Source organism: Momordica charantia (genome assembly GCF_013281855.1).
Source record: "Momordica charantia cultivar OHB3-1 chromosome 11 unlocalized genomic scaffold, Mcharantia_2.0 BLBB01000011.1, whole genome shotgun sequence".
In the NCBI taxonomy this organism is placed as follows: Eukaryota; Viridiplantae; Streptophyta; class Magnoliopsida; order Cucurbitales; family Cucurbitaceae; genus Momordica; species Momordica charantia.
In genome coordinates this window covers 3,382,725-3,405,381 of record NW_028275159.1, presented here as the reverse complement: position 1 = coordinate 3,405,381, position 22,657 = coordinate 3,382,725, and the positions used below count along the sequence as shown (strand labels likewise).

At 35.6% G+C, this 22,657-nt stretch overlaps 3 protein-coding genes across 7 annotated transcripts; 1 reads left to right on the top strand and 2 right to left on the bottom strand.

The window, feature by feature from the left end:
* Positions 1 to 2,271: 2,271 nt before the first annotated feature.
* Positions 2,272 to 10,851, bottom strand: TRS120 (transport protein TRS120). 2 transcript variants are annotated; one of them, XR_002603650.2, is made up of 11 exons: positions 10,228 to 10,851; positions 9,872 to 10,078; positions 9,495 to 9,677; positions 8,337 to 8,446; positions 7,852 to 7,911; positions 6,978 to 7,266; positions 6,086 to 6,381; positions 4,900 to 5,777; positions 3,520 to 4,461; positions 2,825 to 3,133; positions 2,272 to 2,553 (listed from the first exon to the last, which is right to left on the bottom strand). XR_002603650.2 is itself a non-coding variant. In XM_022303850.2 (10 exons), the coding sequence occupies exons 1-10, from the start codon at positions 10,636 to 10,638 to the stop codon at positions 2,913 to 2,915; spliced, it is 3,597 nt and encodes a 1,198-aa protein (XP_022159542.1). In that variant the 5' UTR covers positions 10,639 to 10,851; the 3' UTR covers positions 2,589 to 2,912. The 2 variants fall into 2 exon arrangements, 1 of the variants encoding a protein (XP_022159542.1); XM_022303850.2 differs by lacking the exon at positions 2,272 to 2,553 and having other exon boundaries at positions 2,589 to 3,133.
* Positions 10,852 to 12,188: 1,337 nt separating this feature from the next.
* On the top strand, positions 12,189 to 16,748 carry ALF4 (aberrant root formation protein). Of its 4 annotated transcripts, XM_022276201.2 has the most exons (15): positions 12,193 to 12,524; positions 12,902 to 13,078; positions 13,163 to 13,309; positions 13,451 to 13,517; positions 13,799 to 13,974; positions 14,087 to 14,146; positions 14,234 to 14,384; positions 14,476 to 14,535; positions 14,646 to 14,753; positions 14,853 to 14,908; positions 15,033 to 15,104; positions 15,223 to 15,300; positions 15,400 to 15,600; positions 15,974 to 16,025; positions 16,175 to 16,748. In XM_022276201.2, the coding sequence occupies exons 1-15, from the start codon at positions 12,417 to 12,419 to the stop codon at positions 16,435 to 16,437; spliced, it is 1,776 nt and encodes a 591-aa protein (XP_022131893.1). In that variant the 5' UTR covers positions 12,193 to 12,416; the 3' UTR covers positions 16,438 to 16,748. The 4 variants fall into 4 exon arrangements, 2 of the variants coding, with proteins under 2 accessions (XP_022131893.1, XP_022131885.1); XR_015788847.1 differs by having other exon boundaries at positions 12,189 to 12,524; positions 14,646 to 14,908; positions 15,416 to 15,600; positions 16,175 to 16,264; XM_022276193.2 differs by having other exon boundaries at positions 12,194 to 12,524; positions 14,646 to 14,908.
* A 248-nt stretch (positions 16,749 to 16,996) lies between these two features.
* On the bottom strand, positions 16,997 to 20,340 carry LOC111004928 (uncharacterized). The gene is made up of 5 exons (XM_088119732.1): positions 19,853 to 20,340; positions 18,246 to 18,311; positions 17,974 to 18,036; positions 17,817 to 17,885; positions 16,997 to 17,596 (listed from the first exon to the last, which is right to left on the bottom strand). The coding sequence occupies exons 1-5, from the start codon at positions 20,279 to 20,281 to the stop codon at positions 17,357 to 17,359; spliced, it is 867 nt and encodes a 288-aa protein (XP_087975858.1). The 5' UTR covers positions 20,282 to 20,340; the 3' UTR covers positions 16,997 to 17,356.
* Between the last annotated feature and the right edge of the window lie 2,317 nt (positions 20,341 to 22,657).

Sequence of the window (22,657 nt, the reverse complement as noted above, 5' to 3'; positions counted from 1 at the left end):
ACTAAAAATAACAAAAAAAATTTCAAAGAGCGTTGGGATGACTTTTGGAAGTTGTGCAAATATTTATATTAATTTAAAAACATGGTTAAGTGTTTTAAAGTGTTTTTTAGGACTTTCAAAATTATTTTTGTTACATTTTTTTTTCTCATTATTTAAAAATTCATGTCAAGCTCGCCTTTAGAGAAGATAATTGTATTTTTTCCGACAAATTTGTTGAACGACGAAGAAACGTTGTAGATGAGATTAGTTTGTTCCATTTTAACGGATATGATAATTTCTAATATTTTTACCTACCTTACTATCTGTTAGGTAAGTAAAACTTTTCATTTTCTAATTTTTTAAAAGTGTTTAATAAGATAGAAAATGAAGTTTTGACGGGGACCTAACTAGCTACTATTTTATATTTGCTTTTATCTAAGGCATTCTGGCTCGATTATTTATGATTAATGAGAAAAAGAAAAAACCTTTTGGAGGATGGGAAAGGAAAAGAAAAAAGAGGAGGAAACAATGAGGATGCATCTTTTAAAGTAATGGAAAAGAAAGAAGAATTGGAAGTGGAGAAATCCAAAGGCGGCAATTTGCAAGAACACATGGATTCACTCAAATAATTATGTCCATTGGAATCAGCATCTCTTGGAGTTAAAAAAGGTTGTGGGGTATCTTTTAAAAGTACTTACTTTCTCGAGGAACATGGTGTATCTGGTAACGTTTTTCTTTCTTATTTTCTAACAGTTAGGTGGTTGTTTTGTGAGATTAATAAAAAAAAAAGTACACGTAAACTGATCTAGACACTCATGTGTTTAATAATTTTTTCTTGTTTCTTATTCTTTACTTTTTTTTTATTCAGCAAAGAAACAGAAGTATGTTTGATATTTATTTTTTTATTTCTAGTTCTCTAAAATTTCAAATTAAAAAAGGTAAATTTTGATACGAAAATTAATTTTTAAAATTAAATATTAAAAAATATATACTTCTATTTATTCTTAATATGTATTATGCCTTTTTTAGTGAAGAGTTATAAAATAATGCTTTTATTTATGTTTCTAAAAAATTTAAAATGAGAAACAACGTAAATGTTACTAAACAGTCTAAAATATCCTAATCCCACTATTTTTTTTTCTCTGAGTACTCACGATCTTCCGGTTGGTGTCTCATGCTCAGGTTGGCATCTTAATACCACTCTTGAAATACATAAAAATTTAGGTAAAATCGAGAATAATATTTTACATTTATTTGATCTAGTGCTACTTATTCAAATTAATTATATGATTTTAATATTAAAAAAAAAGAATTATATGGTTTTAAAATTAAACTAACATTCAATAGGTTATTCTCTCTCTGTTTTTTCTTTGTAGATTATAATTTAAAGTAAGTAGTTATAAAAATTTCTGTTCAAAAGTAAATAAATAGTTATAATTACTATTGAACATAATGGGAACCCTTTTTTTCCTTTCTCTTGGACACAATCATAATGGGGACCATTGTGGAAAGGAAAAAAGAAAAAAAGAAAAAACTTTAATTAATCATTGCAATGCATGGGCGATAGATTTTTTGAAAATTATTATTTAAAAATAAAGTATCCAGAAATTATGGAAGTGAGGGTGAGAATAATTCCTCTCCATAGCACTTGGACATATTCATGTACGCATCGTACGGTGTACAAAAGCCCAACAAGCAAATGAATACTGTCCAATCGTTGGATTTCAAATACGCCAAATCCTTAATATATCTTGCAACACCAAACCTTCATGGTCCCATAATTTTATTATTATTGTTTGGGTTTAAATATTATTTTTATTCACGTGTTTCAAATTTGGTTTATTTTATTTTCTATAATTTTAAAATATCTATTTTATTAATTATATTTTCAATTTTCATTCATTTTAGTCCATATACTTTCAAGTTTCAAAATATTATTTTGTTTATTTTGTTCATGCACTTGTAAAGAATGACTATTTTAATTACTATTTGTAAAATTGTAATATAATTATATATATAGTAAAAATTCTTTAATATTAATTTACTAAAAAACTTTAATGAGTACAATGTCATACAAACAATTTAATCAAAACAAATAAGATAAAAATAAAAATGAAGAAAAAAGGTGGTAACTTTTCGAAAGTATAAGAACTAAAACAAACAAAAGACTAAAATAAACAAAAAGTTTAAACTATAGAAATTAAAATAGAAAAATACAAATATAAAAAATAGTATTTAAAACTTTTGTTAAACATGACTGACTCAGAAGATATGGGTTTGATATCATATATATGTTGGTAAAATAAATAGGAACTATTATACATAAAAACATTTTGTTTTGTTGAGATGAAATATAATACAGGAAGAATTTATTGCTTAACTTTTGGTTAGAAGTGGTTGTATCAGTTACTATGGGGGTCGGGTCGGGTCGGTTTGTGGGCAAAATTGAAAAACAAAAAATCCAATAGATTCGGTTAAGTGGAGAAGAAAACCGAACCGGATAGAGTCGAGTCGGGTCCTTACACCCCTATCAGTTACATACAGTACACCTGCTAAAATGATGAAATCAGCAACCTGAAACAGTTTGTACAACAAAAGAAGCAAGAAGGTGTCAAATTGAACAATATTAAAGCAGAATGATAACTCAATAGTTCCTTTTGTAGATCCTCTAAATAGTAAACAAAAGTGAAACTCCTAAGCAGATGGAATTAATCACAAGCCTAGCCATCAACTGAACTGGTTGGATAAGTTTTTTTTTTCTTTCATTTCTGTTTTTGGTGGGGGAATTAATCTCTTGGGTAAAAAACAGAAGAATGTAAAAAGATCATTTTACTTTGTACCTTACCATGTAAAAGATTGGTTCCTGTACTTTGAGAAATGAATCCCCTAGAGAAACCATCATGTTGTAGTATACCGATCGAAGAAGAAAAAACTCATGCAGTCCCGCTAACATGAATGTGGTATGGAGGTCCGCAGCAGAAAATTGGTTCATCGGGCGAACTGGTTCTTGCACGAGCTCTGAGGATGTCTGTAGCATCATCGATTATTGCAGCAGCTGACAGCGAGTATTCGCCCGGAATAAGAAAATACAATGAGAAAGAATGTGTAGTCTCTTCGAGCGGAGGCACTTCCATGGCGATCCCACTTAGCACACCTACCAGAAAAGTAACTATTAAACCATGAAGAAAGATGAGACATACAGAAACAAATTTCTACATTGTAAGGCAGAATGGAGCCTGAAGCAGAAGCTTGCCCAAGACATTTTGTTTTCAGGAGATGGGCTTGCATAAATAAAATATAAGAAAATATAGGTTATAACTTTTAGGGTTGTGTTCTAATAGATTCCTCGAATGTTAAAAGATTTATCAGACACTCAGAAGTTCAAGGGAACTATGAGATAGGATTTCATATTGAAAGTGTAGAGACTTATTAAACACTTTTTAAAGTTCAGAATTAGGGACTAAACTTAATTATAATAAGTTAAGTTAAAATCTTACTGCACAATGAATGAAGAAAATAGATGAGTAACAAGTAACTTACCATTCCATAGGACAGTTGATTTGCCACCCTCGACACAATTCTCACCAGCTACATCTCTGCAAGTTATATTAAGACTCATTTTGATAATTTCCTTGGTATTATTACGAACAATAACTTCTAAAGGCGTCATTTTGTGTGCTTCCAGAGAACTCTGGGAAGATGCAGTCTGAAGATTCAGATTCGATTCTCTACTTTCCGAACTATCACTAGTTGTTCTGAAGCCAAAAGTCAAGGGATCTGGCAACAAGACATCCATCACTGATGATTGCAAGGCTGCCAGTATAGCATCCTTGATGTTTAATTCTCCAAAGCTATTCCGCCCCGACTGCCACTTGACCTTTATTCTAGAAATTAGATTCTTGATCGAAGCATTTAGTTCTGCTTTTGTATTCTTTTCTGAGAAGCTTAAATTTCTGGTACTAGCCGTCCCATCTGATGGAACATCTTTTCCAAAGAATGAACCATCAAGAACAGGCAACTTAAAGTGTTCTAAGGGTATTAGCACTCTTGCAGAGAATTCCCTGTCTATTCTTGTTTTATGGTAACTATATTCAGTAACATCTTGGTCACTGGATCTTTTTCCCTCATGGCTTGAATTTTCCACCTGGACAGAGACACTAATTTCAAACATGACATCAGTTGGATTTGACAACTCAAGTTCAAGAAACCGGAGACCCCAACTTCCCCTGAATGGATCAATCTTCACCAATCTGTCAATCTTGCTTTGAGTATCATCAATGGGTTGTTCTGTAGAGTCATTATCGATTTCAGCTAGTTTAGGAAGGTCTTCACCCACATGTGCTGGAATCTCCATTGAAAGCAATCGTGCTTTCACAAAGGACAAACCCTGCAGAACACAAATTTGCAGTGGAATAACTAAGCGTCTACCAGGGGGTATGGCAGAACCATCAGCGAGCACATCTCCAGTATTCGTCATAGGCCCTAGAAAGCAAAATAATGATTGTAAATAGAAATACAGAAAACTTGCATCAAGTTGAAACTATTCCAGAACATGGATAAATAAATAGAGTTAAAATGTTTTGATTAGTTAGTCTCGTACAACAAAAAAGCAGGGCAAAAACCAATTGCTTGGAATGATATTTGTGCGTCATGGTGTAATATAACTCAGTCTGATGATGAACCCAACTAGAGGAATTTACTAGAAAACAAAGGCATAAACCATGGATAATTTAATATTCTGAGCAGTGCGCAACTTAAATGGTCTTACCATTAATTAAGTGCACTAAAGGTCTATGGAAGGCATGAGTGAATGTGCTAGACAAATTACAAGTTGAAAAGTTACATATCCGAGTAACAGAATTTTATGAAACATTACTTGTCATCAATAGAGGAAAGACAGAAATATCAAAAAGTAAATACCTGCATAATGTATCAAGAAAGTAGGGCTACTGCCATCCCTGGAATGCCTTAACATGCTTGCAGATGCACCCTTGCCAGTAACTGTATCAGAATCAACCACCCCAAGCTGCCAAGCTTTTAAGGTCACAGGTATGATCACTTCAGCACCGGGCTTCAAAGGAAGAGCAGATTTTAAAGTTTCAAAAGCAATAGAGATAACGGAATCTTGGTGTTTTCCGGACAGCGATATATGTGCCTGCTCAACTGGGATTGTACCTGCATTAGCCAGATGTATCCATATATCACGAATTTCACCTTCATAGAGAATAACGGCACCATTACCACCAACAACGTGTGAAACTAGCAACGGCAATGGTGATATGACAGATATATTTGGAACTGATACATTTCTCAACTTCATGGACCCACAGCTCCGAAAAGGGTCAGAAAGCACAAGTCCTTGAACCACCCCAGTGAGTAGATTGTCAACATCCTTAAAAAGGTGTTCAGTTATTGCACCAAAGCAATGGACAATGCACCCGGGAATTCTTACCGGCCCAACTGAAGTAGGAATGCCAGATAAAGTAACCACCTTTGATGAATTGGGAGGAAGATTCACGAAAACTGGAAAAGCATCAAAATTTCCTGAATGCACAGAAAGGTATATACTATCAACCCTTAAATCGAAGCCACATGGGTTGGCTAATTCCACGAGGACCTGCACTGGTTCTCCAACAACCCAAATCAGTTCCTGCTTGCTGCTATTTGATGTGTCTCCTTTGCTGAATGGAGTATAAATGAAAGGTCCAGAAGGGGCAGCTCCTGCCCACCAGTCTTCCTTATTCGGATTGCGTTTTACAATGTCCAATTGTGAAGGATGGAGAGGAAAAGAATGCAGCCTAGAAATATCGGATAATCATTAATCCATTCACAATAAACTGAAATTTGTGCATATGAGATTACTATTCAATACAACACGGATGGCTGCTTAGGTAGTATCAACAAAGATCAAGGAAAACTAATATAATTGTAGATTCCTTAAGCACGTGTCAAATAGGCTGGATACCAGTCTTATATTATGCATGTAGGTTGAAGTTTCAATTCCGTAACTGAGTGTGTGAATATTAAAATGGTTAATTTGGAAAGGATAGAACAGATAGGATGGTTATTAAGGTCCTAAGTATAAATATTAAAAATGGTTAATCACCTTATGAAGGGCAAGGCAGGATCAGCACAGCGAACGCCTGATGGTAACCTCTCTGCTGAATTTGAAAGTGCACTTGCCAGGCCATTTTGGCCTGCTGGTGTTATTAAAGGATAATAAGATCTAAGTAGCCGTGCCGCAGCACTCCATGCAGCAAGAGGATCTCCAGCACGGATAGCAGAGAGCAGAATCTCCCTTAATACAACCATTTGCAAAGTACTCCATTGAGATTCAAATAAAGATACTAACGATTGATGGTGTATTTTTCCGGAATCAGAATTACTCAGGCCAACCTTTTTCTTGATGGATAGAAAAGAATAAAATTTCAGTTAGACTAATCTGAAACAAAATAAAGGAAAAAAGAACAACCAGCCTGATTAACCAGACCATGATGAAAACTGAAGTTAGACTTCATAGGGCACTGACTATAACCTGCTAGTATATTTTTAGTATATGATGAGTCTTAAACAAGTGAATCACAATAGGATAAGAGATAGAGAATAGCAAAGTAGTATCCATGGAAAATGAAAAAGGCCAGTTATCGTCATAGCGCTTAAAGTTGGAAATGACAATTGCAGTAAGAGAAAGGATTGGTGGCAACTAGAAACAAACGAATCCATCACCATCAGCCATCACAGCCAAAAAAACAGAGTTTATATCCTCGATGAGTCTAATAATCAGATTGTGTTTGCACTGAATGCATAACATTATTAGAAAAAAAAATATCCATACATAAATTATGAAGCAACCGGGCACTGTTTCTTTTTCTCTTTCTTTTTTCCTTTTAAAATAAGAAAGAAAGTTCCTTTTAAAAATTGAAACTAAGGCAAAAGCCTACAAACGCCAAAGGAGTTACAAACTAGATCTTTATCATCCAAGTCATGTAAATACTCACAGGGGACAAAGAATGGTCAGTAACAGATGATCTACTTTGAACTCGATAAGCTTTTGTTGTCAGGGCCAAGACTTGCAACGCACTAACAGCAGCATGTCTATTTTCCTGTTGCAAGTATAACTGAGCAACCTGCCTTGAAAAGAAAGCAGCTTTCCGCTGGTAACCAAGAGAACCAAATAAACGAGCTATTTCAACATATAATATTAATCTATCACTGGCATCAATCAAAGATTTAGCACCATCTGCAGCACTGGTTAATAACTCTGCAACCTCTTTAGCCAACTCTCTCCTGTGAATCAAAGCCCTCGAAAATTAGATAAAGTTATCTATTGCATAACCAAAAGTAAGAAAGATGATTAATATACGTGTATTTATCACTCAATAACAATTTTTTTGTTTTAATATCCGTGAGTGTTTGGACCAGCTTACGCGCACCTCGACTAATCTCATAGGACAACCGCCTGATCCTACAATATTTGGTACCGGGAAACACATAGAAATTACTAAGTCCTAAGGCCGTCACGGGGTTTGAACCCATTCCCTCTTAACCAATTCTAGCCCCTTTGGACCAATGAGCCACCTATGATGGTTCTCAATAACAAAAAATTGAAAACTAAAAGTATATTAACATGCAAACTAAAAAGAATTACAAAACTTAATTTTATTTGGTGAACACCTAACATTAAAAACAGATATAAAGATGCATCTTCTGGAAGATATTCACAGATACAGAATTCATACAGGCCATTTTTTGACCAATATACTACTTATAGTCAGAGAATATGTTATCTTGTCTCCTACAGATCAGATCAACCACAAGGTAACCTATTGCATATTATATTCAATATCCAAATACTAAACTCATAAAATATACCTGCAAAGAAATCTAGCCAACTTCAAAGTAGCCTCAAGCTCAAAACTTAGGGGTGAAACCCTGGTGAAGAGAAAAAATGAAATAGATAACGTCAAGGGGGCAAATATAAGAGACAACATATTAGAGATGAATTTCATGAACAGCACATGAAAGTACTCATATATGTTAGCTGAGTTGTAAAAAAAGTGCATTTCAAACAAGACCAACAAAAGATTTTCCCAAAGAAATATAATTTCATCAACCTGTCCCACCAAGAACATAATTTTTATCATGACAATCCACAATTAATCACCTAAGATAATTTTTCTTACTTACAAACTGGTTACAATTACATTAATATCTTAAATAATTGAATCGTACAAATAAATTATAAGGATGAACAGACTTTTTAACAACATCCAGACTTTAGTACTTCACTCCTCAAAATGATTGACCATGGTTTTTCTTTTTCTTTTTTTCCTTCTAAAAAGGGACCCAACAACTACCTCTGGGTGTTATCTTGTATAAATGACTTCCTGTAATGCAAAATAACACTGTTGTATCTGTATCTGACTTCTTCCTCCAAAACTGAATCCTTCTGACCCATTCGATCAATCTGAAATCACAAGTATAGAGTGAACAAATTTAACAGAAAAGGGTCAAAACATATACAAACCAAAAAGGTATTGGAGTATCCCATGACTACCAAGAGGTTTTTAAAACTCATATGTTAATTAGGATTATTTTTTCTCGATAAGAATGAGAAAGTAATGGATTCAGTTACATGTATAATTGATAGAAAGTAAAACAAAATTTCTGTTGACTCAATAATAGAGTGCAGTAGATGGGGGTATTAAAGAGATTCCTTGCTCTCCCTCACTTAAATCACCCCATCTACGCTGCCTCTCTTATATGCTATCTCTCACTAATTTCTCGTCCTTACTAACTAATATTCCAACTTAGGTTAGTATTCCAGTGTCGACACTGCCGTAACAAACTTCCTTTATTCTAACCATTTCTCAACTACTACTCTCTTCTACTCCTGCTGCAATTAAAACAAACAGAGAGGTCTATCCATAATCACAACATTTATAGGATGCTCCTAACATCTTTCACCATTGCAGTCAATTGGCTGTACAATTATCATAGTAATGTTTTCATTTCACATCAACAATGAAGTGAATTCATTGAGATATCTCAACTATCAAAAGATCCATAGTACGATAGCATCATGTACAATGCCTTTACATGGAGTTCCTGTCTAAGAATCTCTTAATGCAAATGATGCAAGTCCTTCCAACATGTAATCAGCTAAATTTCAAACTAGTGATCCTAACTGCTACTAAAGTGCCTTCTAAACTCAAAAGAAATATGGACATAGGTAGCACACTACTCTTCCCCCCACTCCTGAAAGATATTTTCTACACCACCTCAAAATTGGAAGTTACAGCATTACTTTGCCTATGGAAAATAGCTATTTGAACTCTATACACAGAACCATAAATCATCTAAAGAACTGCATCAAAATGAAATTTCTACTTACTGTGAATATATTCTTTAAAAATCCATTCTCTGCATGTTGGATGCAGATTATTTTACTAAAGAAAATAATACTGCACCTTTAGGGGGGGAAAAGGAAAGAAATGCTAGTAAGAGGTAAGTACCAGTAATGCGCAGACACTTCCCTCCAGAGCCCCCGCATACCAAAAATAATCACCAGTTAACCTAGCAAGATCTATTGCAGTAGAATAGTGAGCATTGGCATCAACTGGCGAACCCGCCAACAGACAATAGTCACCGATTGTCTTCTGAGCACGACCAAGCCTTCTCTTTTTGGCTTTAATAACCTGCATTTTGATCAGATAAAAATGATTAAGTTGCAGAATTTAGAATATCATTTCGCATGTATGTACACTTTCACTAAAAGTGAAGATAAGAGTCACAACTACGAGATAAACAATAACTTTTAGTCTTTTTACTTTTACAACAACGATTATAATGAGAAAAAGAAATCAATTAATTAGGACACCTAAACATAAACCTCCTCTGAGCTGAGACTTGCTTGAGAATCCAAAGGCGTTTTCAAAATAGTTCCAGCAGACTCTGCTTGAAGGACCCATTTCTCAAATTCCATCAACAAGGAAGCTGCAATATCTTGCATCATTGTGTTCAAGTGAAATTCCTGAGTTTGGCGGTCAGCTGGAGGAAACAACCTCAAATTACCTCCTTTTTTGCTGCCTTCTTCCAGCTGCAACAAATTCCAAAGGAGGACCCAAAAAATCAGATTCACAAAACGTTTTAACCGACTTGACATTCACGAAGATCATAGTTCTACTTTCTTTTTTGGACGAGCATAGTTAAATTAAAGCAAATACAGAGTACAGAGCAACCCCCTGCCTGAGAATCATCTGGGCAAAACGCGAAACAGCGTTCGACGAGCGCTGAAGAGTAACCCTTACAGGCGGCATTGAACTGCTCAATAACCGAATCAAGATCGGGCGAGGAAGGACAGTGGCAGATACCAATAACAGCAAGGATCTTGCGGTTGGATTGGAAGTCTTCCCAAGGGCTGGGCGGATCTCCACCGAGTATGAACTTGAAGCTGAGGCTACCGGAGTCCCAAGGCTGATGAGCAAAGGGGGACTTCTGATGCTCAGTATAGAAGGAACTGATGGCCGAGAGTGGAATCAATTCGTGCCGCAGAAGCATCGACAAGTAGTCCCGGAGTTGCGTCGGCGGAACCGAACCGATCGGCAGCACCGCCACCCTGATCATGGAGCTGGTTTCCATGCTAACGTCGGGCTCCATGTCCGGGATCTGGAAATGGGCAATGCGAGGAGGAGGCGAATTCAATTAGTTGAAAGCCATCACGAACTGGAATTGATGAAGTAAAGAGAATTGAGAGAGTGGAAACTGGAAGGCGATCAACAAGATTTTGGTCTGATCGTTGGTTGAGCTTCGAGGACAGTGGAGACCGCTGTTTGGTTTCGGCGATATGCTGCTCCGTCCAAGGACCCGTAATTATCCTGTCCAAGTAATTATATATATTTTTTATATGTAAGTTAAACAGAGGTGGAGGTTTAAATTAATGTAATAAGTTAGTTGTGGGATCTTTAAACAAACAAATTTCGATTCATGTTAAAATATTAAAAAAATTAAGAAAATTAACATAAATAACTAAAATAGTTTTAATCTAAAAAATAAAAAATAACTATTAGGACAATTGTAAATATGGCAAAAAAAAAATTAATTAGTAAAATAAGCAAAATAGCATCCTCATCTAGTTTTTTCAAATATAGTATTTTTTTCAATAAAAACAGATGTCCAATTTAAACATTACAAGTTTACTCATATACATCTGCAATATATCTGCAATATATATGACTACTCATATATACCTCTGATATATTAATGTAACACTGATATATATTTGATATATACTTAATATGTTCTAATTTACCAATAATATACCTATGATATAACAATGATATCTACTAATATAATTATGATACATGTGTGTTGATATAATACTATTATATCAATTATTTTTCATGGTGAAAAAAAAATTGAAATATAAAGTTACTGTATAAAAGGTTTATGTGGATCATGTATATCAAAAAAAAAAAAGGTTAAAAATTTGATCATATACTTTATAAATTTAAACGATTGATATCTCTTATATTTAGTATCTAATTAATTAATATAGAATAAATGGTAGTAATATAGGAATTAACGTTTTTAATAATATTAACATTTTTAATAATATTGGTATATCAATCAATAAATTGCAATGGTAAACTATAATTTACAACATCTCATATACTACTGAAAATTAAACATCTGATATATCTTATATTTAGTATATCAGTTCCAAATATATTTAGTATATCATAAATTAGAGTAATTATATATATTAGATGTATAATACGTATATATGATAATGTAAATCATGGGTACATCAGATCAGATGTATATCTGAAATATATCAGAAGTACATCATATGTATATCAGACATAGATTGAATGTATATTAGATACAGATATACATTAGATACATATTAGATATAGATATACATTGGATGCATATAAGATATCATAAGGATAAAATCGAAATAATACTTATAAAAAAAATTCAAATATTTTGCTATTTTTGAAATTTTGAAAAGTTGGAGACATTTTTTAAACTACATAAATTATTTTTGCTATCCACAACAATTACCGAAGCTATTATTTTATTATTTGTCTCCTTAAGAAAAATAAGATATTTATAAGAAAAATAAGACATTTAAAAACAAAAAAAATTAAAAAGAAGATTTTATTTAACTACCAGAAAATAAAAAATGGAATAATTGGGTTTAAAAGTAGAAGGGAATTTGTAAATCCGGAGCGTGCATATAGATATTCGGATCGGGTAGATCCGCTCGGAGTGGATACATATTGGGAAACTCGAACACTTCGCCGTCGCGCCGGAGAAGCGACACGGCCGGCAGAACTCGGAACCGCCGGTGGGCAAGAGACGATAACCAATTCCGGTACCAGAAGTTCTATATTGTGATCTCAAGGTTGCGGCGGTGGAGAGCCATTTCAATGGAGCAGGCAGATGATCACTGTTTATCTAAGCTTCAACTCACACAGCCTTCCAATGCTCGTCCTTCAGTGCTCCGTCTCCGTGAAATACTTGCGGCTTGCTCCAAGGTAAGACCTATAAGCTTCGCCCTACTTCAACATCTCCCTGCTCAAACTTCAATGTTCTTCTCTCTGTTGATTTGCTACTTCTTTTAGCTAAGTGACGACGAGGGCCTTATTTTTCCGGTTAGGTATTGAGAGTGGTTACTTACAGGAACTGTCGTTTTGAAGATTCCATGTGATGAACCTGAAAGAAAATTGAACTTTCTGTAGCTGGCTCACTTGGCTGAAAATTCTTTTGTTTAAAGTGGTGATCATTTTCACAAATAAGAACGGAGTAAATGTTTTCGAATGGCGTTGTTTTCTTGGGGAAAGATTATATAGAATCTGTCTGTTAGTAACTTAACAATGGTCGGATTATAATAACCTGTTTTTTTATTTTCAAGTCGATTGAGAATGGAGACACCCATCAATCTGAAGCCTTGGAATCTGAGCTGGTGAATTGCCTTGATTCTATTTCAGAGGCTGCTGAAACAGAATTGGATAATGGAGATATAGAGAGCGAGGCCGTTGAAGTCCTCAATGAGATCTATCAATTTATATCTTCTCCTTCATTAGATCAGGTCCTTTTCTAGGTCATTTTGATATCTATGACATTTTATATTGTAGGTTTGCCCAGCTGACACTTCTGCCAAAAAATGTTGCAGGGAACTCTTGACACTCTTTCATTTGATCTTCCAAAGGCAGTTTCCAAGTTTGTAAGAGTAGGCAGATGTTTGGACATTGTCGATAATATTATTGATAGGTTCGTTACTACTTGCAGTCCACGGGATATGCTGTCGATTCTTTGTGAGGTATGTTCCTAGTAAGTCCTCCATATATCTTTAATATGCTTCTTTTGAGGAAATAAGTTCATTTGAAACTCAGTTTTCCTTAACATGGTGGTTTATTTGCATATACTAGTTCTTCATTAACAATTATTGCAACTACTTCAGGCATTAGATTTCCAGATGACCAAGGCAACCAATTACATTGCCCCTTTTCTGAGTGGGCTCTCAAGAGGTAATGACTAAATAATGAGGATCTTTGTGGGCAGGGTGGTTGGATTCCTAGGTTTGATGTATTACTGAAAATAAAAGTTATCCTCCACCCTAGCACACTATTTTTAGTTTTTTAGCGAGGCATCATTTCTCCATGGGGTTTGCTTATAAGTTATAGCTGAAGATTTCTGCACTATAAATTTACATGCGTGATGTACTGTTAAATAAATCCTTGCATAGTATAATTATCTCTAGGCCCATAAAAAATTTTGGTTGTTGGTTATTTTCTTTTTTGGTTCCCAGTGATTCGTTCCATTCAGAAGCGTCATTTTGAGCAAATAAAAGTAGTAGTTCCTGTTGTCCTCAATGCACTTAAAGCCGTGGATTTTGAAACAAATGATGGGGACGTGAAATGTGACACTTTGCATGGCCAAGCGATGGACATTGCCAGTTCCATACAGTCAGTTTGTGCAAAGTTGGTATGTGCTGTTTTGATGTGATATAGTTCTTTCTTTCTTTCAAGGATTTGCCTGGTGTTTTTTTTTTAAATTTTATCGACCATTATTGAGGATCTTCTAATTTATGAAACAGGATGGTAAAGTAAATGAAAAGCTCCGATCTCTGCTTGGTCTTTATGTGTTGCAAATCATGGTATTTTATCCGTTCAACTTTGTTGATGAAGTCGTGCTTTCTTACCATATTGTTTGTAAATCTCTCAAATGCATAATTGTAATGCAGGCTCTCTTTTCAGTCAGCATGAGTTATAAAGTTTCTAGCTGTATTCCTTTTGTCTCAAAATTGTCACGCTTTTTACCGTTCTGTGGGTTGTCGTATGCTGGTCTAATCACTGGATCTGATATTGACGCAATTTCTGACAACATTATTAGAGGTAGTCCCTTTTGCTTTTTTTCAAAGGAAAATTTGTATTATTATTATTTTGTTTTCCGTTCATCATTCCTTGTTCATTCATTATATTTCAGAGGATGAAGATGATTATATTGCTTGTTTTTCCTACATCAAGCCCGGTGCATGTCTTTCAGGTTTGTGTTCATTAGCTTCAAAGAGGTCGTTGCACGCTTAATTGATAGGTTGTAAATCATTGCCTTATTTTTTGTTTCCCCATCCTCTTTATGTTGCTCTCTTCGTGCAGTTATTTGGGGAGATATTTCTGAAGAGGTTGCACAGGCTGCAGAAGAAAAGATGAGTGTTCTTAAAGATGAACTGGCAACCAAACAAACTGAAAGATGGCAAGCTATAGGCATGTTCAGGCACATACTGTCTTTTGCTGGTCTGTCTTGGAAATTAAAGAAACATGCTATTGACTTCTTGCTTTGCATTAATGGCTCTGAAAGCTTAGATGGCGAACAAAGTGACTATATATCATATATGCCTAGTTTATTTGCTGCTCTGCAGGTAGTAGCTTGTATTCTTCAGATCCCATGTCGAGTGCCTAACCTTTTTATTTTTAATTCCTATGGATGGAGTTGGATTCTTAGGATTGTCTAAACTCTTCTGTGTTTGTCAAGTTACATTTCAGGCTGTTCAGATGATTATAATTTATGCACAAGATACAACTCCAAGGAAGAATGCGTTTAGTTTATTAAAAAAGGTGAGTTTCTTGTAACTTCCAATAATGAATTTCAAAAATCATGACAATATCCTGCCGTCTATCACTCTCTCAATGTTTTTTTCTTTACTCGGTGCGATTTTCTAACTACCAAGACCAGTTACTTGCTGATATTCCTTATTCCGAAAGGTTCGACATGTTAAGAGCTCTGATTGTGAATAGTGACTCTCCCTCCATGGTAAACCTGATCAAGCCCTCCCCCTTTTTAGTTATAAATGTTAATGCTCGTCCAGGTTCTTGCAAGTTTATCATCTCTGACCTTTTGGTATTTGAATAGATTGCCCTTCTTTTAGATCTTGTCAAAGGAGAAATGTATGCGGAGATTTGCCGAAAAAAAGTTGGAACTGACGTTCAGCAAATCGATGCAGAAGCACATCCAAAACCATCATTCTGGACTGCAAGTATCTTAGAATTGGTGGAGCTGGTTTTGAGACCTCCAAAAGGGGGCCCTCCAGTGCTTCCAGAGCAGAGTGATGCGGTATTAAACTACTCTATAACAAAACTTACCTTCTATTTCATATTATTTTGGCTTTACATGCTCTTTTTCACTTGCCCAAACATGATTTATTATCATTTTTACAATTCTCTCTCTTTCGTTGTTCTTCCCATGTTCAAATACATTCATTTCAGAAGTCCCTATCACTGATGCAACAGTTAAATCTCAGTTTTAATGGACAATGTTTTGCATGCTGAATGATTACATATAATCTTATCTTATGTTTCATATGCAAGGAATGTGTAGAAAAGGGTATCAAGTCATTGAGTTCAGGACTAGAAATTAGGAACGAATAGTTTGTTTTCCTTCATCTTAGTTCTATGTTATCGGGTTAAGAACTTTTCGTGTTTTACAGGTTCTTTCAGCCCTCAATCTATACAGATATGTGCTGATAACAGAGGCGACAGGTAACGCTGCTGAATGTTAAATATGAGTGCCTTTTTGTAAATCACATTTATCAAAGTTGCTACTTGAGGGAATAGAAAGAGCTGCCAAACTGAAACTGCTTGAACATATTGATTCTTAATGTGAATTTTCAACAAAATCCATGGAACAGGAAACACAAACTATACTGGGGTGTTATCAAAGAGCAATTTGCAGAAGTCCTATAACGAATGGCTTCTACCTCTCCGAACGCTTGTGACAGGCATAGTGTCGGAGAACAAGACAGATTACGATCAACTCGCAGTGGACATGGAGTGTGCCTTGAACCCAGTAGAGCTCGTTTTATATCGCTGCATCGAGCTTGTTGAAGAGAAGATGAGAGGAATCTTTACAACTGCTCGAGACATGGTAGGCAAAAGTCTTAATTCTACATAAAATACTTCACAATGAAAACGCCAAAAGTCTTCATGTCTACCTAAGATTCTTCCATATTTTGAGTCAAAGTGAAAACAGGTGGTAGTCTCTTGGAAAGTCCATTTCCCAGTTTTGAAATGTTGTACATTTTTTCAACCTTCCCCCCACTTTCTTGACCTGGTTTTACGCCAGAAACTAAGTCTGAGGATGCTTTGCTGTGAAGAATATATTGGGTTTAGTGATAATTTTATATGATATCCAAACAATAAAGATTCTAAATTCAAATCATTGTAATATATAATCTCGAATCATACAATTCTCTTATTTTCATTTATTGCTTGTTGGGGTCCGTATTTAATATAACATCTACACTTAACACGTTCTCCTTTTTTAGGAGATCCAAAATTCTAGATTTGATTCTTCACTTATTAGTTAAATCGTGCTGATCCCTTACACATGTCAATATTGTGAACAAGAATATATTAGCAAAATGTATTACTGGTTCCTACTCTTTTGAATCCTATATCCTAATTTGTTGTACTAAAAAAAAGGACGTATTAGCAAAATGGAGACACTAGAGTGAAGAATGTTGCCCAAAAACAAATTTATATCAAAGTAGTGACCAACAAATTTAGTAGCTATGTATGTACCTACAAACGCTACAACGAATGAATCAAACCTACACCAATGGTTTAACCCACAGGATTACAGCCTCCAAAAAAAATTAGAACATAGGAAAGAATTAATAATATGCCAAAATATAACAACAGTCTGATTGGGCTACTTCTTCTACAAGATGGCAAACTTTTTTGCCATCTCAAAATCGTATAGTCATAGGGCTGATGACCTTACCCGTGACTGCCAGCTTTTAATCCATATATAATCCTTCAACCATGTCAATATTAGAGAGAAAGAGAATCAATATATTTCCTCAGCTTACTCAATCCTCGGAGGGAATCATATTTAAATCAGGTAAAATGAAGACGCATTCATCTTCTGAAGATTTGCTCTTCTGTGATTGAGCCTCGAAAGAACCTGAACCAGTGAAGGGCAATGTTGGAGGAATCGTGTCATGGTTGGAGCTTTCCCTTTGATGGGTTAGTGTGGATGAAGTTTCTTCTGCCATATTGGAGTTCGTACTGAATTTCTCTGTGTATTTCAAATTGAAATCCACCTCCACCTGCATAAAAAAGGTAGGATTTTTCCTCAGAAGCCTTGTAAGCGAGCAAGAGATTGTTTAGAGTTTGATAAGTTAGTGTTTTTGGGGTCAAGGCAGTGGAGAATCTATTGTTATGTAACGGCAACATCTCACAAATCCCTCTATCAATCTATTGTTTAGAGTTCAGATGTTCATGAAAAAAGAAAATAGCAAACATGTCGAAAATAAGGCCAGAATTTACCTTCATTTTCTTCAAACTCTCATTCTTGGCTCTTTGTTCTTCGAAGGTCGCCCGTAGACTGGCCAATTCCTGTTCAAATCGAAAGTTAGTTCATCAAAAACAAAGGGTGGAGCAAGTGGAAAATTTTAATACATATAAAAAGTCATGAGAACCATACCTTCTTTAGATGAAGTTTCTCCTTCAGAAGCATGCCCTCCTCTTCCTTAAGCTCAGCAAATGTCTGGAAGAAAAAAACAAGAAGAGAATACATCATCAAATAAAATTAAAATAAGATTCGTTACTGTCTTTGGGTTGTTGAACCATTCATTCTTGCACAACAATGCAACCCAACAACTCATTTAAAGTCAGCAACAAATAAATGCTTGGCTTATACGGCCACACCCCAACAAATCCAGAATTCATTTTCCCTGAACTAAAAAGTAAATTTACCTTCTTTCGTCTTAACCTCTTTGTAGCAGTAGCAGTAGCAGCCGCGGATTCATTTGCAGCCCCACCCTGAAAAAATCAATCCCAAGACATATTAACAAGAATCAATATTGCAATTTGCAAACCAATCAAAAAAAGAGAGAATCAACTCCACAAATATTAATCAATATTACAAACCAATTAACATAAAGTACTCCAAAAGAATTGATATCGCCCAAATTGGCATTACCAGAATCGCACGCCACATCATGAATTCCACGTGGTCGCTTTAAGATTGCGACCACACCATCGCCTGTAAGCTTTCCCACCTCGCGTGACTCGGTCACGTGGATCTTCCTTTTCCACCTTCAACCCATTCTCTAATACCCAACCAACAAACAGGATTCCCTTTTATCTCTTTCCCCCCAACAATTTTCACGATGCGAATTCAAAATCTGTTCGTTAAGCTAAATAATGGGTTTCTTTTTGTTTAATATATATATATATATATATATTCAGGAAGCGGAGCACTGGAGCCTAGCGTGTACCATCGCCACACCCGATAATTACTCCTCCCTAAACAACAAATCTGCATCAAACCTAACGCAGACCTATCCATCTCTAGCGAGCGCCTCACCTCTTACCTGATCCGATTTGGGCCCTCACTTTCCAGTTTCCATCATCATCATCATCATCGGCCGTGGTTCCGGTTCGAGAAAACCGTCTCGGAATTTGTGTGTGTGACCAGAATGCCCTCGTGTTTTGTGATGAATTTTGTACGCGTCCGGTGGCAGTACGGTCAAAAAGAGAGGATAGGGAAGGGACCGTGAGTAGAAGGAAGTTTCGAGGCGATTACGATGGTCCCTCGTCGGCGAAGGGCGAACGAAGAGTTGTATTGAACATCGTGAGGAAACAGCGACACGGCGTACGATTTGAAAGGCTTGGAATCTAGCGAGGGATTTGGAGGGCGTTTTGGTCATTTCGGAGAAATGAGGGCCTCGAGCTGAAAAGAGGCGAGAGGAAAACGCGAAGTATTTTCAACCAGCGTCCATTCGCTGACCTCACGTGAACCTGAACGTGGAAATTTTGGAGAATCTAGGGGTATAACGGGAATTAATCGGATGAACAGCAGTTTCTCGATGGTGATTCATGGCGATTATCCGCCATTGATGGAGAGAACTCAAAAACTGTTTGGTAAAATATAGAGCGGTTTCAGAATCGAGAGATTTGCGGTTGTGAGGTCCGAGAGAGGAAGTTTGTTTCACTAGGCCGGAGAATGGAATGAGGCGGAGGAAATCAGGAGAAATATCACGACAACGGAATCAGATTCTTGGAAAAACAAATGGTAAAACGGTCACGATGCAATATACGAGACTTCTCCGAGACAAATACGCTTCATCCGAGAATCCACATCGCCGCCGGCCGCCTGAACCTCCCAGCCGACACCACCGCGGAGAAAAAACGTAATTAAGAAGGCAGGCGTTAAGATTTAAGAACTCGTAGCAAAAAAACCGGACAAAAATCGCAAAGATCGGGAAGCCAGGGCACAGACAATCGCCAGAAGATGAAACCAAAAAAATGAAAAGAGAAAAAAAATGGAATCGATGGAGAAGGGAGAAAGAGTGAAGAACCTTAAATCTGGAAGCGGCGTGCGATAGAGAAGCGGGGCGGCTGGACTCCTCGTAACCGTCGAGCGTAGCAGACGGAGAAGCTCCGCCGCTCCAGGAGAGGGGCGTGGTAGGACTGCATCTGGTGGAGTCAACATCCTTATTGTTCCGGTGGAAGACGGCAGGGGTGGTGGCGGTCCTGGAGCGGGGCTGCCTGATCCCCCAATTGGTGAGGGGCGGAAGAGGAGATTTCAAAGGGGAGGCGGCCTGGGACTGCTTCAAACGCAGCAAGAGTTCGGCGACGAGGGTGTCGTCGGCCATGGCGGCCGTAACCCAGTGATCGTGGGGCATCAGAGGAGAGGAAAGTGGGGAGAAAAGAGAATCGGAGAAAATGGAGAGAGGGTGGCGGAGAGAGTAAAGGAGCGTATAAATAAATATATTATTCAGATACATGAGAAAAAAAAAAAGAAAAAGAAGGAGAGTGGGGTTTGGGTTTGGGTCTGTATGTGGTGGTTGTTCAGGTTTCTCTTCTTTGTTCCACTTCCTTGTCAGCTTCGTCGTGGGTCCCACACTCCCACTCTTTTTTCTTTTTTCTTTTTTTTTTCTATTTTAATTTAAATTACCTGTTGGTCTTGGATATGTGGGACCGTAGATATTAAAATGACAGCTTCCACTCCTCATACATACGGCCTTCACCAATATTCCAGACCTAACCATTGCTATTCCTCTTTTGACCTTCCTCTTCCTTCCTTTTTTTTATAAAAGGAAAATACTTACCATCTCGTAAAAACCTTTTTTTTTTAAATTTTGATCGTAATTAAATGGTTGAAAACTGAGATAAAAAAATACAAAACTATACCGTTCCTAAAATAAAAATGAACTATCGATTTTTTAATATTGATCAGGATAGAGATAGATCCTTACCGGTCAAGAGGATCCTCTTTAAATTTTTTGTTTCTTGTTTCGTATTTTTTAATAAATAAAATATAATTTCACTTATAATGATTTTTATTTTTTAATTGAAAAAAAAAGAAATTTAATTTCACTGGAAATAAGAATTAGTAACAAATAAATGGGTCGTTGGTGACATTTTTGTTTCTTGTTTTTGTTGGAAAATGAAAACAAGAAAGAAGAAATTTATTTCTTGTTGTTTTCAAAATTTGTATACAATTTTATTAAGATTCTAAGAAAATGAGAAATAAAAATATAGTTAGTTGCAAAATGTTTAAATTTAAAAAAAAAATAGAAGCAATAATGAGCTATAAAAAAAACTAGTTTTCTTTTTTTCCTAATAATTTTTAAAACTTTAAAAAAAATAATAAGTAATAAATATGAATGGTTGTCAAGATGTTTGAGATTCAAAATAATACTTACCAAGCTTTAAAATATTATTTAAAATTTTTTAAAGTTGTGAAATTTTTGGAAATAGTTAAGACAGATATAAAAAAATATCTAAGTTTTATTTATTTATGAGTGTGGGCAGCGCCCTGCCCCCAAGACCTACGGAGATGTTGGTAAGCGGGTCAGTTTTTTTTAATCAAATTATGTAGAGGAAATTACATTTGACATCAAACATATTATATGTGTTTTAATCCTTTTTAAAATGTTACAAATTTGATTTCTTTTCCTTCCTCCGCGTTATATAAGCCTGTTGTTACGTTTACAAATACATATTTTTATTTTATCATTTATGTAATTGTCATTTTTTAGAAGTCTGAATCACATTAAACCAATAAAATCATTAAAATTTATATAGACTGGATTGGTCAGTCATTTTTCGACGGTATGGTTTGGAGTGATTTTGGCATAACTAAAATTATTTTTGTCATTGTCAAAATAATTTTGTCTCCATTTATCATGTTTGACAGATTAAAAAATTCATTTTACAAAAGTTTAATGGTATGTTCAGGCATGATAGTATAAGGAGAGTGACTTTTGCGATCTAAAATCACTTTAGATTGATTTTTAAGGTACTATTTCATTTTGGAAAATCAATTATACTTTTTTTTAGTACAATATGTAAGGGTGAGAGCTCGAACTCACAACCTCTTGATTGGAGATATATGTTAAGCTATGTTCACTTGGACAAAACAATCAATTATACTTAAATCACTATTTTCAAAATCACTTATTCTACCATGATTTTGCACTCATATTGAGACCGATCTCCTTTCATTGGTGGGCAAAACTGATGTCGGACCGATGCATTCAAGTCAACTTAAAAGACTCCCTCTATAAATAAAATGAGAGACCTGAAACGTGAGCTACGTTTTTACAACCCTACTCTTTTTCATCGTTCGACTTAATCATTTGAGTTTAATACTACATTGGTGTGCAAATATGTGTGAAGATCTATTGTACGTGTCGGTGTTTATAAGTGCATTCTACATTAGATTCGAGTTCAAATCTTGCAACAATAAGATCAATCACAATCATTTAAAATTATTTGTAAAAAAAAAACAAGATCGATAAACGAAATTTCTCATAAAGGCAATAAATTGACAAAACTAACGAAAGAATAAATATAACTAAAACCGATCAAACGGAGTGATCAATTTAGGTCAAAAATTGATGAAAGTTTATAAAGTTTTCGATCGCATTACATCCGATCTAACCGACGCAGGGTCCTGGATAACAGAGGTGTACCAATAGTGGGCTGCCACGTGTCGGGTTGGGAGGAAACACATGTCAGGCTGTCGTATTGAAAAATCGTTAGGCCAGTAGTTCCCTTTTAGGGATCGGGCGTCACGATTGGGCAAGCCCAATAAGAAGCCACGTAATTTTAATTCCCTTCCCAAAATAATAAATAAATAAATAATTCTTTTTTAA

Bases quoted from the DNA above. Each gene is read 5' to 3' on its own strand.
- TRS120 (XM_022303850.2), bottom strand. From the start codon at position 10,638: ATGGAGCCCGACGTTAGCATGGAAACCAGCTCCATGATCAGGGTGGCG. The intron at 8,447-9,494 runs GTACTTACCTCT...TTGTGATTTCAG, and splicing joins GAAGTGTCTGCGCATTACTG to ATTGATCGAATGGGTCAGAA. The intron at 6,382-6,977 runs GTGAGTATTTAC...CTATCCATCAAG, and splicing joins CTGACCATTCTTTGTCCCCT to AAAAAGGTTGGCCTGAGTAA.
- LOC111004928 (XM_088119732.1), bottom strand. From the start codon at position 20,281: ATGTATCTGAATAATATATTTATTTATACGCTCCTTTACTCTCTCCGC. The intron at 18,312-19,852 runs GTTCTTCACTCT...TGATTTTTTCAG, and splicing joins ACGCCGCTTCCAGATTTAAG to GGTGGGGCTGCAAATGAATC. The intron at 17,886-17,973 runs GTATGGTTCTCA...CGATTTGAACAG, and splicing joins AGAAACTTCATCTAAAGAAG to GAATTGGCCAGTCTACGGGC.
- ALF4 (XM_022276193.2), top strand. From the start codon at position 12,417: ATGGAGCAGGCAGATGATCACTGTTTATCTAAGCTTCAACTCACACAG. The intron at 14,385-14,475 runs GTAGTCCCTTTT...ATTATATTTCAG, and splicing joins TTCTGACAACATTATTAGAG to AGGATGAAGATGATTATATT. The intron at 15,105-15,222 runs GTGAGTTTCTTG...TACCAAGACCAG, and splicing joins CGTTTAGTTTATTAAAAAAG to TTACTTGCTGATATTCCTTA.